The sequence below is a fragment of the Papilio xuthus genome, unplaced genomic scaffold (assembly GCF_000836235.2).
Source record: "Papilio xuthus unplaced genomic scaffold, Pxut_1.1 DF827756.1, whole genome shotgun sequence".
NCBI classification, from domain to species: domain Eukaryota; kingdom Metazoa; phylum Arthropoda; class Insecta; order Lepidoptera; family Papilionidae; genus Papilio; species Papilio xuthus.
The window spans coordinates 1770260-1790201 of NW_013530893.1; the positions used below are offsets into that span (position 1 = coordinate 1770260).

At 32.0% G+C, this 19942-nt stretch overlaps 2 protein-coding genes across 2 annotated transcripts in view; one reads left to right on the forward strand and one right to left on the reverse strand.

Annotated features, from left to right (window-relative positions):
• LOC106116292 (ABC transporter G family member 20) overlaps window positions 1–12445 on the reverse strand; it is a 55925-nt gene extending 43480 nt beyond the window's left edge. The window contains exons 1-2 of the mRNA XM_013310062.1: window positions 12332–12445; window positions 12002–12099 (exon numbers count right to left, since the gene is read on the reverse strand). The gene's annotated coding sequence lies outside the window, so the exon portion shown is untranslated. The remainder of the gene's footprint in view (window positions 1–12001; window positions 12100–12331) is intronic.
• osy (ABC transporter oskyddad) overlaps window positions 1–19942 on the forward strand; it is a 30216-nt gene that overhangs the window by 2501 nt on the left and 7773 nt on the right. The window contains exons 2-4 of the mRNA XM_013310060.1: window positions 13682–13943; window positions 14563–14722; window positions 19681–19817. Coding sequence (XP_013165514.1) covers window positions 13687–13943; window positions 14563–14722; window positions 19681–19817 — 554 coding nt within the window. The 5' untranslated portion in view covers window positions 13682–13686. The remainder of the gene's footprint in view (window positions 1–13681; window positions 13944–14562; window positions 14723–19680; window positions 19818–19942) is intronic.

Here is a 19942-nt window from a genome sequence, read left to right on the forward strand (position 1 = left end):
TTAGTTTTCTATTAACATATAGCATTTAATTTAAAAATATTCTGACCTCCAGCCTTAAGCGTAGGGAACTATAATTAGATACTATTAAAAATCGTGTTATTTCGTATTGCAAAATTCTACCAAAGCGTTTGAAGTTAAGAGTTACGAACTGTTTCGTTTGAAATGAACTAATATACATATTATGTAAGTGTTTGGAAGTTAGTATTGCGTTATTATGTTGGCAATCGTCTCTAGAATGTCTAAAAAAAATCGTAATAAGGATTTAATAAGTAGAACGCAGACTTCCTTAACCTTGATAAAGCCGGTAATAAAATCTTTAATAAAAGGGCACGGTGGTATTATTGGATACGACTATTTACTAATTTTAAATAATCAAAATGAACAGACGATGTTATTAAAAATTAATAGCGTTGGTGACGCATTTTTTTAGTACATGGCTCATGGTACTAGTCCAGGTTCGATCTCCAATTTGTACTGATTGTTTTCGATTTAAATATGTACATCTATCCGATGTTCTAACGTTGAAGGAAAACAACTTGAAGCAACCTACATATATCTGCGAAGAAATTCAAAGATATGGGTGAAGTCAAACACAATATACTGGGACAGCGAAATTGTCTAACGCCTACTCCATATGTAGGTTTCGAGACCCTTGGAAGGGATCACGGTAAATAATTATAAAAAAGGAAAAAGTGGTATAATTTTACGACGTAAGTGGTGCTCATTAGGGTTTTTGATATAATTATTATAATATTAAGGTCCCTTTAAAGCACACTTAAAACCTCTACACCTTTAAACAAAGTCAAAATGGGTTCAACACAAATTAGTAACAATTATAAAACGCTTGTTAATTACATAAAAGGTCACCCAAAGCAGCTGTACTTTAAAGCGAGTTATATATAACATAAAGCTTTATTTTAGAAACCGCTTAATTAAGAAAAGGGTAATGTTTTTGTATTATTTTTTACTTTATTCCAACGTCCTCGATTAAGTCATCATCAACCAGCCTTTTTCTCAACGGAGAGTGGGCTTAGTATGCTCTTCCATACCTCTCTATCAGCCGTCATATTTATAAAAACATAATTAGTAGCCTATGTGTTCTTCCAGACTATGTTCTATATGTATGTAAAATTTCATCAAGATCCGTTCAGCCGTTCTAGAGATACCTTCAAACCAACATACATCCATCCATCCAAAAATTTTATAATATTAGTAAGAAGTAAGATTTCACACAATCCATCCTTTCCTCTGTACTTTAAGAAATTTGTTACTACCAAAAAAACTTAATAACTTAAGTAAGTCGACGGTTAAGCTAAAGTTAAATAAGTTTCAAAGTCCCCGAGGAAAATATTAGGTTTAAGTTTTAGTATGAAGTTAGTATGTATATTTAAACTTTGGCACTTACTTAGTTATAATCCTCTACCTAGGATTAAACTTAAGAAGGGATTGTTGTGGTAAAGAAAGTATACTGTTTTAATATTCCTGTCTGACTAAGGTTAATTATTTTTAATAAACTAGCTGTCGCCCGCGACTCCGTCCACACGGAATTAAAACTTAATAAGTAGTCTATGTGTTCTTCCAGACTATTTTCTATATGTTTGTCAAATTGCACTATAATCCGTTTTGCCGTTCCGGTGATACCTTCAAACATCCATGCATCTAAACATTCGCGATATTAAATACCCTAAACTTAACTAATATAAAATTATTTTGGTTTGACTATGGCTTTAAAGGATAGCACCATATATAGAGTGTTTTTTTTAAGATAAAAAAGTTTTATATCCATACGTATACTATAAGAATTCAAAGTGTTGTTGATATGAACTTGATAAACGTGTTTTGCAACGTACTTCTGTTTAGTTTTTTTTTGGTTCATGTGTTTATGTTATATCGGGTGTCTTTAGGGAATTTTGTCAGGTCCTTAACCTTGTATAAAAAAATTTAATAACTACGTTTTTATTTTGTGAGATAAAGAAGTTTTGCTCTCAGAAAAGATTTTTGTTTTAGTAATTTTGGTATCTTTTTCAACTTATAATATTGTCTAAACGTAACTTTTTTAAAGAATATTTGGATTAAAATTTTGTTTACTATAAACTAATTAAAATGACCTTGAAAAAAATTGCTTTAAACTACTCACTATGAGGAAGTTACTTAAGAATATACAAGTAATTTTAATGTGATCTGATTTTTTAACAATAAACAAAAACCTTATTAAAATTGATAATTTTATTAAAAAGCTTTTGTAGAATAAAAAAGCGGAAACAAAGAAGCTAAAAAGCTATTAATCACCTATTTTTCAAATGATTTCTTACGTATTGTTGGTATCGTGTAGTACAAAATATCTCGCAATTTAAAACACTTTTTACTAAGACTATAAATGCGAATGTGTGGATGGATGTTTGTTTGAACGTATCTCCAAAACAGCTGAACGGATCTCGATGAAAATCGGCATACATATAGAACATAGTCTGGAAGAACACATATGTAGGTTACCAATTAAGTTTCTTTTTTATTTCCACGCGGACAGCTAATGTTAAATAAAAATTAAATAGACAAAAGGATGAATATATTTGTCTGTTTCAAATATGGTGGCCTACCATTTTGAGAGACAAAACATCCTTAGTGTCAAGGATTGTTGATTCTACTCGACGTATAAGCGAGGTTACACGTTAAAGGTACGCCGTCCATTTGCTCGCGTCGGACGTACTGCATACACGTCCCTCAACGGATAATGGACGCAGTGCTATGCAAAATCATAGAAAGCAAACTAAAATCCGTTGCGGTGCGGCCGGTGCGTCCGGCGCAGGTCAATAGACGCGTACCATAAGTATATTCGTTCCATCGTTTCCATTTCCCAAACATTTCTACGAAAAATACTGCTATCTCGTTTTTTCCAAAGAGAATAAGAAGGATCACAATATTATAAGTACAAGTATTTCGTCAGTCGAAACTCATGGTTAGATGGGGTCCATTCAGAAAGACTAGGGCGTCATTTTTATCAATAGGAAGCCTAAAAAGACATGAAAAGTGAAAAATAAACCCTGTTTCAATATAATTAAGCTCAATGTTATTTGCAACAATCTGATGACACGGATGATAATATGTTTTATATAGAAATTTTGGTATTAGAAACCCACGGTAAGAAGATTATCAAGCTAAACGATGGCTCCTTGAAGCAAACAATTTATCATTACTACTTCTTTGTACTTACGATATAGGAAATAATTATTACGTTGTATAGCAAAATGTCAGAACTGTTTGAACTAAATTGTGCACACGATTATAGTTATTGTAGGTTTATGCAATAAGGATGAAGTTAGGTTGTTCGAATGTTTTGTTTTAAATCTTAACTAGAATTACTTGATTTTAAGTTGCCAGTATTATTTGTACGTTTTTCCAAGTGGTAAACAAAAATTAATAATTGCATTTATTTTACTCTTTTCTCACGTCATTTTATTTAATTTAATCATAATTTATTTATATATTTTCTTAACAGATTATATTTTTTAGAAATTCATTTCTCGCGACTCCTTAACTTAAAAATTAAAAAAATATTATTCAGTATTACGATTATTCGATGTGCTACTTTTTTATTTAATTGAATTTAATTAAAAATATAAGGAACTGATATTTATTTGCCTTTTCTCAGTTCGGTATCGGAATAAATGGGAAATATTTTTTCGCTACAACGTCATCTTGTATGCGGAAATTGGAGAATAGAAAGGGAAGGAAAAAAAATTGTTTCTTTTTTTATGTAAATTACCGATATTGGAATGTCAAGATTATATTAAGGAAATCCTTTCTAGTTTGACGTATTGTGTTTTGTTTTGAATCATCGTAGAAATCTTACTAATATTATAAATGCGAATGTTTGGATAGATGGATGTTTGTTTGATGGTATGTCTAGAACGACTATGGATCTCGCTGAAATTTGGCATAAATGTAGAACATAGTCTGGAAGAAAATATAGGCTACAATTTTTTTTTCTAATTTCACGGGCGACAGCTAGTCTTAATAATATTATAATCTTACTAATATTTTAAATGCGAATGTTTGGATGGATAGATGGATGTTTGTTTGATGGTATGTCTAGAACGGCTGCATGGATCTAGCTGAAATTTAGCATAGATGTAGTACATAGTCTGGAAGAACATATCGCCTACAATTTTTTTTTCTAATTTCGCGGGCGACGGCTAGTCTTAATAATATTATAATCTTACTAATATTTTAAATGTGAATGTTTGGATGGATAGATGGATAGATGGATGTTTGTTTGATGGTATGTCTAGAACGGCTGCATGGATATCGCTGAAATTTGGCATAGATGTAGAACATAGTCTGGAAGAACACATAGGCTACTATATTTTTTAACATCGCGAGCGATAGTTAGTTATTACATTATATACTAATTAGAAGATAACATTTCGTTTATTAGACGCAAATATCAAAGCAAATCAAAGTACTTAGCTAAAGTTAATTAAGTTAAATATACAGGATGATCGATGTTGTATATATTCAATTATATTTTCCGTCTGTATAAGGTGCATCGACCTTTATATTGCTGTTAAATACAAGCGATTATGATCTTTTTTTCCATGTGATACGGCTTATTATTGCATATACTGTTGTTAGTAGTGGGTATTCCGTTATTGAGAAAAAAATAGCTAAAAGTTACGCTTTGTGATTAATTTTTATTATTGTAATTACGTGTTGTTTTCATGTTTTGTGTTCGTTTTTTTATTAGACAATTTTAATAATTATTGTTCCAAATTTAAATTTATATAACTGCTCATCTCCGAAATGTTTTTGATGGAACTCTAAATGGCAATTAGCATTTGTATGAAGGAGTATTTTTTCTTTTATTCACGTTGACGTATTTATGGCCAGCTAGTCTTACTAACATTATAAATGCGAATGTTTAGATGGATGTTTGTTTGAAGATATCTCCAAAACGGCTGAACGGATCTTAATAAAATTAGGCATACATATAGAACAAATTCTGGAAGAACACATAGGCTACTTATTAAGTTTTCTTTCCGCGCGGATAGAGTCGAAGGCGACAGCTAGTTATTAAATATAATGAGATTACTAAGTATCATATTAACTTGTAATAAGAAACAAAATGGCGGACTAATAACAATACAGCTGTCGCTAAAAGAATTTTCCTTATTCCCTTCATTACAATGTTATTAGTTACGAATTACGCTTTATTAATATTAATTTTCATCTATTGGCAATACAAATTGAGTTACTTTATTAGCCGTTGCCCGCGAATTTGTTCGTGAGAAATTAAAAAATCTAGTTATAAATATAGTATATATCACCCGGGGATAGTGTAGCTTCGCAACGGTGAAATAAATTTGTAATCGGTTTATTGTCGAAGCCTATACATTGCAAATAATCAAATCTCTCCTCCTAATAATCTTACGAATATTATAAATGCGAATGTTCGGATGTATGGATAGAAGGATGTGTATTAGAAGGTATCTTCAGTACGGCTTCATGGATTTTACTGAAATTTTATATTTATAGTTCAGAGTCTCGAAGAACACATAGACTACTAAATAAGTTTTTTTTTATACCGCGCGGACGTAGTCGTGGGCGACAGCTAGTGATGATTATTATTTAGAGATGAGATTAGACGATAACTCGATATAGAAAATTAATGTTTTTATATATTTTTTGGTAATTTACTGGTTCTTCGCTAATAAAGCGAATTAACGGCTGCCCACACATGTAATAAGTCAAAAAGTTACAGGTCTACGGGCAAAAGAGAGGATGTACCGAAAAAACGATATTTCCCTCTCCATAATCCAGTCCCCCGCTTAATCTACTTTTTCAATAAACAAAAGAGGTCTGGAATTGGATGTAAGCGTATGTTTTTCGTTGTAACAACTTTCAAATATAATTTGCTATTTGTTTCTCTTGTTTTAAATGTAATTATTTTACAAAAATTACCAATGACATAAAGATAAAATTTGCACGCGCATAAAAATGTTAAATTCACGTTTGTCCCTTCCGTATTTCCATATACATATATATTCGATATTTTTTGTATTAAAACATGTTTGATCTACATAAAGATTAACTTCTTGGTAAGTTGATGTGTATTTTTTATTTAATTATACAAATGAATTTACAATTAAATATAAATATTGTTTGAGTGGTAACTCTTAGACAAAATAATTCTGACCAATTGTCCATTTCATAAGTAAACGTATGAAATTAATTAGAAAAAGTATCTCGACTCATCCTACTTGTTCGCTTTAATATGTCAAAATCTTAGAGACACTGAATCTTGTAGAGTAAAAAATCTGTATTACAAAATTGGCAGTAGACCAAATGTAAATCCGTATTTCTTCCTAACTCTTTAGATTCCGGGAATGTATATAATAACAAACGTTTCGAAATGCTATTATCGTTCCAACCATCAATTAATAAAACCCCCAATAAACACCAGGTGCCGCGGAAACCGTTGCAAATTAAATTAATATTAAAAAGGGATTCAAGCTAATATAAACGGTACAGAATGAGAATAAATATTCCATTGGGTTTTCCTACCAACCGGCTATACAACTACAATTGCATAGTTTTACAGTCGGGCGCCTAGTTAACGTTGTGTAGGCGACATTGGAATTTTCAGTACGACTGGGTGTTTCCCATTGGACCAAGTACATAGTTATAGACATTATTAATTAGAATTATTTGGCGCGAATGACGTACTTTCGTTACAAAGTCATATGTCAAAATGAATAGTGAGGGGACATAAATGTCGACATTTTAGTAAAACTAGTGTTGTGCCAGTACACCAGCACAGGGTCGGGTTTTCTTCTTAACAATAGATACTAAAAACTATTCCCATTGGAACGATTGAGTCTCGTTTTCTTCGTAGTAAAGGCAACGTCTTATGTTTATAAAAAAAAAACCTTCATAAACTCATTTAAACCTCTGAATCATTCACAGGGTTAAAATGAGTGAATCATTTTCTAAGTACACGTACATAAACGATTTATTAACTTGAAAACGTCTTTGTTGTTTTGCGTAAATCTTGGCAAACGACGCGGCGGCCATTTTGAAATAGATGCGCGACGATGAGTTTCGTAAAAATTTAAGTTAATGTTTTAACTTTTTTGATTTAAATATTTGCATAACATTTAGATTGTAAGTTAAAGTAACCATTTGATAAAAAATTATAATAAATCAATTATTTGGTATCAAAGTAAAAAGACAAAGTAATCAAATTACGTAAAAAAATGTAAATTATTTCCATGTATATTACTTCAGAAATCATTCAATAACAATAAATACCGAAACGAATGTATGGTAAAAAAATATTTTTTACACATTGAATAAAATAAATACAATGTTTATGCTTTATAATTGTAAAGTTGCATCTGCACGGAATTAAAGAAAAAATTAACTGAGTAGCCTATGTGTTCTTCCATACTATGTTCTACATCTGTGTCAAATTTCATCAAGATCTGTTGAGCAGTTCCGGAGATAACTTCAAATAAACATTCAATATAATCTCCATAACCCGATGGTCAGAGTGAATTGTTGCGAGAAAAAATACGTTGCCATTTCTATCAAGGTCAATTACTTAACAGACGAGAACTTCGAGTCCGTCAGAGACTTGTGTAAATCAATGAATCAGCGACTTTTTGTAACATTTTTTACAAAGAACTAAGGCATAAACATGAGGACTTACATTAAATTGTGTGTCAGAAAATATATATTTGTTTCTTTCAAAGATTAATTACTAAAAAAAAAAATAAGTATGCTTATGGCTATTAATTAAAAGACAAAAAAAATAAACAAGATTGTAAAGAGGTTCTTCTATTCTTAATGATTTAAGATGTATTTAACCTCTAATAATTTTAAATCTTCAGCTTTGATACGCGCACATTCGACCTTATCTGGCTGGGGGTAAACAATTAAACAATGCCAATTCTGTAATGAAAAACAAAACTGACGACTTCTTAATGCAATTACCTAAAGCATATTGTTTTGAAAAGATTAATTAAATTAATTAGTAATCAATTAATTTAATTACAAAAAAAAATCACTTTAATAACATATTTCGTGCGCTAAAATATTTAACTACGTTTTTAAATTTAGCCTGTGAGTAAAAACAAACAATTTTTCCCTCTAAACGTCTTATACTATTAATATAGTATATGTAAAAATCCATACACAATTAGCTGTCGCCCGCGACTCCGTCCGCGCGGGATTAAAAATAGATGTTGGCCGATTGTTAGACCTACTCAATATGCTCAGAAAATTTCATGAGAATCTGTCAAGCCGTTTCGGAGGAGTATGGGAACGAAAATTGTGATACGAGAATTTTATATATAAGATAACTCTATTTCTTAATTAAAAAAATAAAAAATTACAGACTATCAGTAAGGTCCATTTTCACTAACACTTCGCGTCAAATGCTATTTTATTAATAAATTCACTTTTAGTCACGAAATACATAAATAAACATAATATAATTCAAAAAATTCACGGACAATTCTAATAATGTATGCAAAATAATTTCCGGACGAATCAATGTCGGATAATGAACATGGTTCTTAATTTTAAGCAAGTATTATGAGATTCAAATTTCATGGCCGCTCGTCATTTGCTTCTAGCAAGTGGGTGCATTATGGTCGAATGAAATCGAACATAGATGACACATCTGTAGAGGAGAGTCACATTTAAAGATTTAAAATCTGGATGACCGGTTTTTTGGAAATTATATTTAAGTACGAATTACTAATAAAATGATGAAATATGAATAATATTTTTCGATATTACCGATAGAAAAAGTTTATGTTTAAGTTGATTATTCGATAAAACACGAATAAAATCACATATTCTAAAAATGATTTCTAGCTAGATCGATTTATCGCCCCCGAAACCCTATATAATAAATTTTATGAAAATCGTTGGAGCCGATTCCGAGATTCCAATTATATACAAAAATTGCTCATTTAAAGATATAAGATATGACAAATAGCCTTTTCCTTGGACTAGTTGAGATGCGTTACGTTTTGCGCCGAGTTACCATAAAGTTTGGATGAGACTATACATTTTTTAAGTTAATACCAAGGTTGGCGACATATGAAATAGTGTCAAGGTGTTCGATGTCTGTAATATATGATCAAAAATATAGGCAGGTCTGCCAAAAAAATCGGTTTAATAAACGAACACACACACGGCTTTTATAAGCTTATACAGTTAAATACACTTGAAAAAAATATTAATTTTTTTTAAGAAAAAATATCTTTTTCCGCAGTGGAAACTTACGATAAAACGAACAGTTGTAGAGCCCGCTTTAACACCTTTGCACGAATTGGCCTGGCACGCCCGGTGAAATACCACGACCACATAGAAGACAGGGGTGAAGTGGAAGCAATTCCGCGTTTCGTCTGATGACAGTGTGTTTTGGAGGCTTAATCTAGTCCCCTTTCCCTTCCCACCCTTTTTGTTATAAGGAAAGGATGGGAAGTGGAAATGGATTTTCCGGACGAGAGGATGCATGGAAAGGGAAAATATTTTCTTTCTGTGCATTCTCTCCTCCGTCGATTAAAGGTAGGCAACGCATATGCAATTACGTATGTCTATGGGCAACGGTCACTTCTCTATTTCAGCGATTTCAGGTGGCCGCTCGCTCGTTTGCCACCTTTTGATATATATAAAAAAAATAGACAAATTCTAAGATGTATATGTTCTGATGCAAATTTATCAAACACGTATTATACTGATAAATCTTTTCTTATCGGTCTCATAACCACAAATCTTTTAGTGTAAATCCAAAGGAATATGAAAAACGATCTACTTTTGATAAAAAAGAGAAATAAATCGTATTAGTATTGCATAGGGTCGTATTTCGTATGGCAATTTATTAATACCGTGTAAAAGAATAATATTCCCCTTATGCTAAGCGCTACCATTTCTTGTATATGCTCGTAAATCAAATGACAGTAAACAGATGACGCTTTTGCCGCTTTTTTTAAGGAAATGACGCTGTCGATAATCGACTCGTAATGCGGTAGATTTTTTTTTTCACAACCGAAACATATGTAGTATATTGTTATCCCTTTCAATCGCTTTGAAAAAAACAGATATAACAGTTTTTGTTTATATGTTTCACAAAGTCCAATCTTTTATAGAACTGTCAACCGCTTGTTCATTAATTCTCTAACCATGAGTTTCCGAGGTCAAAATTTCTGTATAAAACTTACCGTCATCCCTGTTATTATCTTTGATAAAACAGGGATAACGATATGTTTTAAACAGGGATTGGCCTCGGACGTACGAGAGTCGTTTAATTGCCACTGAGTACATTTTTGTAGCTGCAGTAGAAGAAAATAACTTGGCTTCTTAAGTGGGCATTATAGGACTCTGTGTGCCATAAACTTGGACAAATGCTATACATCTTTTGAACTACTCTACGATAATGTTTTTCATATCAAGATAAATCATTGCGCTCTGTTTCCACTGTTCTTATTTCGCACCAAGACGCAATTACAAATTATCTGTTGTAACTAGATGTAAGTGACGTAATAATGACGTAAATGCCCCGTAGCTTGCGGAAATAAAAGAGCATAATAAAGTCTCGTTACTTGAATGCAGCTAAATTGCTTAACTATACGGTAATATTCTGTCCATGGTGAATTTAAAATAGTGCCATCTATCGGTGAAAAAACAACATAAAATTTTACACTTATTTTTTTATTTATAATACTTTTTTGAATTAAATTTGTGTACAGCCAGTTTTTATAAAGACTAAATTTATACGAAAAATATTGTAAAAAGAATGTTATAAGTTTTTTGCATTAAATTCAATCACGAACCAATGAACAGACAGTTTTTTATATCACGCCAGATTGTTGTCAACATATTAAAATGAATATTAATGTGTGAGAGAGATGAAATATTAAAATAAAGCAAGACGAAAACAATGTAAAAGTGGGACGAGGCATTAAACATATGACTTAACGAGCGTACATGTTTCACCTTGAACGAAATTCACATAATGCAATATCCTATATGGTCAAACACCGTAGTCATTCGTGTGTACGACCAATTAACAACGTCTGTTTTAATGCATACTATTTTATATATTAACGTTAAATTGTAAAACATCGTCAAACAAAATTATCTTTTTTTTTATAACAACACAATTTTTAATGTTTTACTTAAGTCTTACTAATATTATAAATGCGAATGTTTAGATGGATAGGATGTTTGTTTGAAGGTATCTCCGGAACTGCAACAGATCTTGATGAAATTTGGTACAGATGTAAAACATAGTTTGGAAGAACACATAGGCTACTCATTAATTTTTTTTGAATTGCGCAACGCCGGAGTCGCGGGCGAACAGCTCGTTTCTTTATATAGTTATGAAGGATAAAGTAGGAATAGAAAGAAACAGTTTTATTTATATTGTAATTCAAAGATAATCAGGAAATTCTCGATTGCAAGTTCTATGAGAATAACTATCTAAAATCGATAATTCTTAATCGATTTTACACAACCAATACCTGGTTGTCCAACTAATCTTAAATAGACACACTATAGGTTTTTCTAGTTTTCACTTATAATTACGATTCTTTTTCTTTTTATAATATTTTACTTGTAAAATAACAGTAAAGTTAGGAAGAAAATCCGACACTGTGGCACAACACTAGCCTTACTAATATGTCGACGTTTATGTCCCTCACTAATCATTCTGACACTTGACTTTGTAATGAAAGCGAGCCATTCGCGCCAAAGGATTCTAACTTATAATGTCTAAAAATAGATACGATCACTTTATAAAATGTTAACAACTAAATCTTAAATGTAATAAAAGATTTTATAAAACATAAAAATTTAATAAAAACCTTTTTCTTTTAAGATTTATATATCTATTTAATCTAAGTGAAACGCTTTTAGAACGACTTGCGTCCAAGATAAATTGACCTCTGTGTGTAATCTCGTAATTTATTAGGTATTTAATAGTACTTACGCGAATGTAAAGTGTGATATCATGTTGATACGTCCATTTATTTTTCATTGAAATCCACACCCTTTCTTATTTATCGCCGCAAATGTTGGAAAAACCGTCTGGAAATAATTACGTATTTGTATCGGAGTTTTCGCACAATTTATACTCGGTTCTCAAAAGTTTAAACAATTTATATTAAGATTTTGTAGTCTAGTTAATCGTTATTTGACAAAATTCTGCTGACGTTATTTAGTTAAAAAATAAAGGTAGTCGAGTAAATTATTTCAAATATTTTATCATTGTTTTTATCAATTAATAATTTTGACATGTTTATTGTATTAGTTTTCTTACCTTTTTCTTGTTAAAAACTCATTTCAACACTAATATGTTAGTTTAAATATATGATTTTAAATTCCGTATCTTTTAAGAAAAGTCACATTGTTAACAAAAATTATCACTATCCACAAATTTGCATACAATACAAAGTTCCGTTTCAAAATTAAAAGTAAACTTGATCTTTGTAACTAAAAATTAGTTATTTACACAATTTATTATCAAATTTTGTACTATTCGTGACGTTTTTTTTACTGAAATTGCGTCATAGATGTGAACTGTCAAAATTATTATGACGTAATCCGTTTTACGCAATTACGTTTAAGTATACGTGAACGTTCCTTTTTTAAATTTATAAGTCATGTTTCATTTTATTTTTATTACTTCATTTATTTATATTAACAATGTAAACAATAATAGCATATTAAATATAAAAGTAATAGATTGTGGAAGTTTCGATGAGTGTGCGTCCCGGAGGCCTAATTTAGTCTCCTTTCCTTTCCTACCCTTTTTCTTATAAGGAAAGGATGGGAGGTGGAAGTGGACGTTCCGGATGAGAGGATGCATGGCATTGTTTCCTTTCTGTGCATCCTCTCCTCCGTCGATTAAAGGTAGGCAACGCATATGCAATTGCGTATGTGTATGGGCAACGGCCACTTCGCTATTTCAGCGATTTCAGGTGGCCGCTCGCCCGTTTGCCACCTTATGATATAAAAAAACATATTTTTTTATTTTAATTCCGTGTCGTCAAATTTGCAGACAATGGCCAGTATTTCATATCCATACTCCTTTGAACAAATACGTAACCTATTTTATAAATATTCAAGAAATTTTTCATTTTTTAAATAATCAATTTATTGTCTTGATAAAAAACTGACTCTCGTCAGCTAAGGTCTTCATTGTAATCATCGCTTTGAACTCACTATTAATCTTAAGATATAAAAACACGTCTGAGAATCTGTATTTTTCCATTACCAAAGTACTTTAACCCGTTTTTATATGATCCGCGAGATACAACATATTTTTTCATATCAAGGCAATGACGTTAATAGTTTTTTAGTCTATTGCACATAATGATGATTACATATTTTTTTGGTTAGTACATGTTCGAACCGTCGAATAGTTATGTTATTTATTATAAAGGTTTTTTAATCCAAGGATAATATTGACTCTGAAACTACTCAAAAAGCTTAATACCATACGTGAATAATTCGATCTATCCTCTGACCTTGAATAAAATATTAAATCGAAAAAGAAATATTACAAAAATTTAATAGTTTTATAAGTTTCTAATAGATGGCGTTGTCTTGAAGATGCGTTATTTATCATCACGTTAATGTTTCACGTTAACATTTTTTATTGTTGCAGTAACAATGCCGGCGTACGACAATGAAGGCGCCACCATATCAATGGAAGATGTACGGAATATAGAAGAACCTATCACTATTAGTACAATAGAAGAACAGTTAAATGCAAGAAGAATACGTCAATTAAGACCTCAGAAGTCAACGATAGCTTCGAGAAAGCAACAAGCGGTGTGCGTACGACGAGCTCACAAGAAGTATGGACCAACCAAGAATCCTAATGTCATTCTTGACGGATTGAATATGACAGTACCTAAGGGAGCTATGTAAGTGCATTTAATTCACATATTGGCGATTCATACCAGTATTAGAAAGTCAAATTAAAACTTGAAATACATACTTACTAGTATTTGCAATAGTTTTTACTTCAGTTGTTTTACAGTTTAGATAAATAAATAATTCGTATATATGATTTGATAAGGAATTAGCAGTCGCCCGCGTCTCTGTTCGCGCGGAATGATCTTTCAGAATGTGTTCTATATGTATGCCAAATTTCATCAAGATACGTTCAGCCGTTTTGGACATACCTTCAAACAAACATCCATCAATCCATCTAAATATTCGCATTTATAATATTAGTAAGAAGTAAGATTGTTGTATAGATTTTTATTGATCTTTTATTATTCATGAGCTACGTTATTCGGAAACAAATATTTTTACAACTAAATTGGAATAATGTCTACATAATTGATGAACAAATAGATGTCAATTTGCGGATGGTCAAATAATAGGAAGAAATCAAATATTTGTGATGTTACGTTAATATAAAATTACGCATAACTTTAGATATTTAGGTACAAAATCATAGATGGCTTAACTCTATTATACTAGCTTTTTCTAATATACCCACTGTTGCGTATAACATTGTCGTACTTCTGTTTACAGTTACGGTCTCCTTGGAGCATCAGGATGTGGAAAGACGACTCTCTTATCCTGCATCGTTGGCAGACGTCGACTGAACAGCGGAGAGATATGGGTACTGGGTGGAAAACCAGGTGGACCCGGCAGCGGAGTACCAGGGCCAAGGATTGGATACATGCCTCAAGTAAGTTGACAAAAGACATGTATTTAAAACTGGACTGTTAAATTTTTACTCTCGTCCACTCCTCTCAATTGATGTTAGGATCTATTCATAGTTATTGACTAGCGGTTGCCTGCGACTTCGTCTGCGCAAAAATGTTACTTATATGCCTATACAAGCATCATCTTCCTGTCCAAAATCCCGTTAAAACTGCCGTTCCGGAGATTTTCCGGAAACTGACAAACGGCCAACAATTTTAAAAATTGTTTTTTTTATCAACAACGCAATTACATCATGTGTACGAAATATGATTTTTTTCGACAAACAGACACTCTAATTTTATTTATATATAGATTATTATGAACTAAATTTAAAAATATAACATAGTTGGACATCCTAAACAGTACGTAAGACATCAAATATGTACTTATTTGTTAAATATTATTATTTTGTCATTGCATTGTCTTACCTGTTATGTAGATATACTCGTAAGTTGACTTGGACATGCTTGGTGAAGCACAATGATCTTTGAAGGCCACAACAATGCGATTGTATCAAATGTCAACTGTGAAATTAAATTAAAATTATAATTGAATTTGAGTAAACTTTAAATATACAGATTTTTTTAATATTATAAGGTGGCAAACGAGCGAGCGGCCACCTGAAATCGCTGAAGTAGCGAAGTGACCCTTGCCCATAGACATACGCAATTGCATATGCGTTGCCTACCTTTAATCGACGGAGAAGAGGATGCACAGAAAAAAAAAATTTTCCCTTCCCATGCATCCTCTCATCCGGAAAGTCCACTTCCACTTCCCATCCTTTTCTTATAAGAAAAAGGGTGGGAAGGGAAAAAGAATGAAGCCTCAGGGACGCACACTCATCAGACGAAACGCGGAACTACTTCCACTTCACGCCTGTCTTCTGTGTGGTCGTGGTATTTCACCGGGCGAGCCGGGCCGATTCGTGCGAAGATGTTAAAGCGGGCTCTACCACTGTTAACATGTTAAATATATTAAGTCTTAGTACAAAACACAAAAAAATCTCCAATAATATCGGTTCTTATCCCGCGCGGGGAGTCGCGGGCGATCATTAGTGAATAGTATAAAATAGGACTTATATCTACCACGGTTGAATAATCAATTCTAACAGATGTCTTGACCGATAAATTCTTACGTAGTAATTTACATTCAGTCACTTCCAGTAAATTTCCGCGGATGTACTATAATTTAACAAAGGAAAACAGGTTTATATGTACGATAAACATGAATTTTAAATACGATTCACAATACCTCAACAATCTTATATATATGTAGATGTTAAATTATTCAAACTTTCGTGAGACATTATACTAAACTGATATATAAACACGGCTAAACACTCACGTATATACGTCCGGTGGCGGCACCGACTAGTTTCGAGTCCATCGGGGGCCCTTCATCAGGATGAGTGGTACTGGTATTATTTCGCGGACGTGGCCCGTCGCCCACCGGACGTATATACGTGAGTGTTTAGCCGTGTTTATATATCAGTTTATGTTGATGTGATTTAATTGCATTTTCAAGAAAAATATTATAAACACTTCAGACAAAAAGACATATCGCTTTACTAAAACAAAAGAAGACGATATACGAAAACTTTTTTAAATACGCCTCCTACCTAATACTCGATTTAAGTAACACTTAGTAATTTTATGGAATAATGGATCTCTCTAACAAATACAGTAGAATAGAATTAAAAAAAAAACTTAGTGTAGCTTATGTGTTCTTCCAGACTATGTTCTACATCTGCAACAATTCGAGATCCGTTGAGCCTTTCTGGTGATACAATCTAACAAATCCATCCATTTTAATATACGTATTTATAATATTAGTAATATTAAAGAAGTACAGGATGTGTACAATTATTTTGAGTCGAAATACTGCGCTAATGCACACAAGAACACTGATTCTATCTGCATAAAATCAGTTTATTTTACATTTTTTTTTAATAAAAATTTATGACTTGTCGTCTTGCACGTGCTAAAGATCGTGACCTTTAAAGATTTATTCTTAGCGCTAATTGCGTTTCGCGTGATGGTGTTATTTGCGTTATTATTGCTATATAAGGTTAATGACAATTAACCGTGGTTTTCTGAGACGCCCCGTTTAAATATTGTTATCTCGACTTTGACAAAGACAAGGTTTATTCAGAAGATATGTTTCATACGGCGATATTGATCTTAGAAACCAACTGTTAGTCTTCTTAAATACCAATTCAAGGCACAATAACTTAACCCTTAATTCGATGGTGTCCAGTGTGACGAACAACTAATAAAAATAATAAAAAAAAAACAGTTTTTTTGCTACAAAATATTTCGTCGAATTAATGATTAATAGCTGATTGGTGACTATTACAAAAGATTTTCCTTAGTAAATTTTGATTTATTCCTTCTTTATATATGAAAAGGAAAAATAAATCTACTATAGGATCTATACATTTTTCCAGAATTAAAGGCAGCTTATGCGTTCTTCCAGACAGTATTAAATATATAATTTTTGTTTAAGTGTAATCTAAGTTATCTTATTAATATTAAAAATGAGAATGTTTAAAGGATGTTTGTTGGAAGATATCTCCTGAATGACTGAATGGATCTCGCTGAAATTTAGCATAGATGTAGAACATAGTCAGGAAGAACACATAGGGTATAGTTTGTTTCAAATTCCGCGACAACGGAGTCGCGGGCGACAGCTAACTAAAACAAATGAATTGCAGGAAATAAGCAACATTAAGTAAGACATTGAAACTTGTAAATGCAATAACTTAATGAGCAGTTAAGTTGACCTTAGAAAATATACAAATATTATTATTTCTAGTTAATAATAGTTATCATAAACTTTTACTTGTATTTTCGCTTTAATTATTATTTGAATTAAACGACTCTAACAGCGCGGAATTAAAAAAAACGTAATTAGTAGGTTATATGTTCATCCAGACTATGTTCTATATCTATACCACATTTCAACGAGATCCATTAAGCCGTTCTGGAGATATCTTGAAACAAACATCCATCTATACATCCTACATTTGCATTTATATTAGTAAGAAGTAAGATTTGACAGTAAAATTCAATTTGAACGCGACAAAAAATGCATGAAAATCTTACGTGTATTGTTTTAACCTTGTCAATATTAATTGTTTGCCTATTTGTCTTTGTTTACTATTTACTATGAATATTTATTATTTCCTTTTGTTGAATTAGGTTGCTAAAGTAACGTCGAACTGTTAATTTCTAGAAGAAACAATGTTATTGTAAAATTTAAGTTCTATGAAGAAGTTTCTAATCTTACTAATATTATAAATGCAAATGTTTAGGTGGATGAATGGAAGGATGTTTGTTTGAAGTCATCTTGAGAAGGGCTTGAACGGCTGTCGCTGAAATTTGGCACACATATAATACATAGTCTGGAAGAACACATAGGCTACTAATTATGTTTCTTTTTCAATTCCATGGGACGGAGTCGCGGGCGATCGCTAGTTTGTAATAAAAAGGAATTTAAACTTGACTAGAAAGAGAAATGTGTGAAGACAACCAACCCGCACTTGGCCAGCGTGGTAGACTATGGCCTAATCACCCTTAACTTAGGGTAGGCTCCGAGCCCCTCGGTGGGGACGTATAGTGAGCTGATGATGAAATAAAATGAAATGAAGAAAGAGAAAATGTACTTAAAAAATAAACTATTAAGTCTAACTCATTTACGTGTGCAATAAATAAAAACGGCAACATTCATTTTGGTACTGGATCAAGTCCTCACTCACTATTATTTTTAATTTAATTTACCAAGTATTAAATAGTTTAAACAATTAAAATAACATTGTAAATTAAAATCTTTAATTATATGCAATATTCAAATAATTTGAATCATCCTTTATTAGTCTTCCAAGACTTGTGTTCAAAACTTTATGTATTTACTATTATTTGCTAAGGCTGTATTTCTAGCTGGTATTCGGCTTGGACTTTAGACTTGTTTGTTCATTCGACCGGATTAATAATGTTTGTTGTTACTTGATGTTGTCTTAACTAAACTTATGTAACCTCCTTGCTCTGTCACGATGATATTCCAAATTCAAATTTCATAAGAAAATATATGAATGAACTAGCTATCGCGCGCGACACCGAGTGCCGAATTAAAAAAAGTTTTTTTTGGATTCACAGAAAGAAAATATTTTCCCTTCCCATGCATCCTCTCATCCGGAAAATCCACTTCCACTTCCCATCCTTTCCTTATAAGAAAATGGGTGGGAAGCGAAAGAGGACTAAATTATGCCTCCGGAACGCACACTTATCAGACAAAACGCGGAATTGCTTCCATTTCACGCCTGTCTTCTGTGTGGTCGTGGTATTTCACCGGATGATACGGCCCATTTCTGCGAAGATGTTAAAGCGGGCTCTACCACTGTTTATTGATAGGCTGTGTTCTTCTACAGTATGTTCTACACCTATATCAAATTTCATTTAGATATGTTGAACCATTCTAGAGATACCTTTTAAAAGATTCGCATTTATAATATTAGTAAGATATAAATTAATTTTGTCTTTATAATAAGTATGCGTGGCTGGAACTACCCGTTTTTCCTGATTTAAAAATTCGTACATACAAAAAAGATTACCCCAGTCGCTTTGCGTAAATGATTAATACTCCAAATGTCGGAAAGATGGATTAAACGAGAAAAATACGAATGGTATTTTATTTATTTTATAATGGTATTTAATATGTACAATCTTTGCAGAAGTACTAAGAAGGTATAATGAACATGGCAAAGATAAAACATAAACTATGATTAGAATATTCATTTAAAATCTGTGAAACATGTAATAATTGAAATTCAATGTTGTGAAATAAAACTATGAAAATATTAAAAAGAATAGAAGCACAGAGAATATAGATTTTTATATCGCAAAAGACCGCAAGGAAAGTTGTTTAAAAAAAAATTTGTTGCAGGAAATTGCCCTCTTCGGTGAATTCTCGATTCGAGAGACGATGATATACTTTGGTTGGATAGCTGGCATGGGCTCCAGAGATGTGGACGAGAGAACAGACTTCTTGATATCACTTCTACAGCTACCCAATCCTACAAGGTACAGGAAACTTTTTTATAAGTTGGAAAACAAGCAATCGGCCACTTGAATTCATGACATCAGGTCTTTCACAATTTTAGACACGTATGTCTTTAATCAAAGGAGGAGGAGACGCACATAATGAC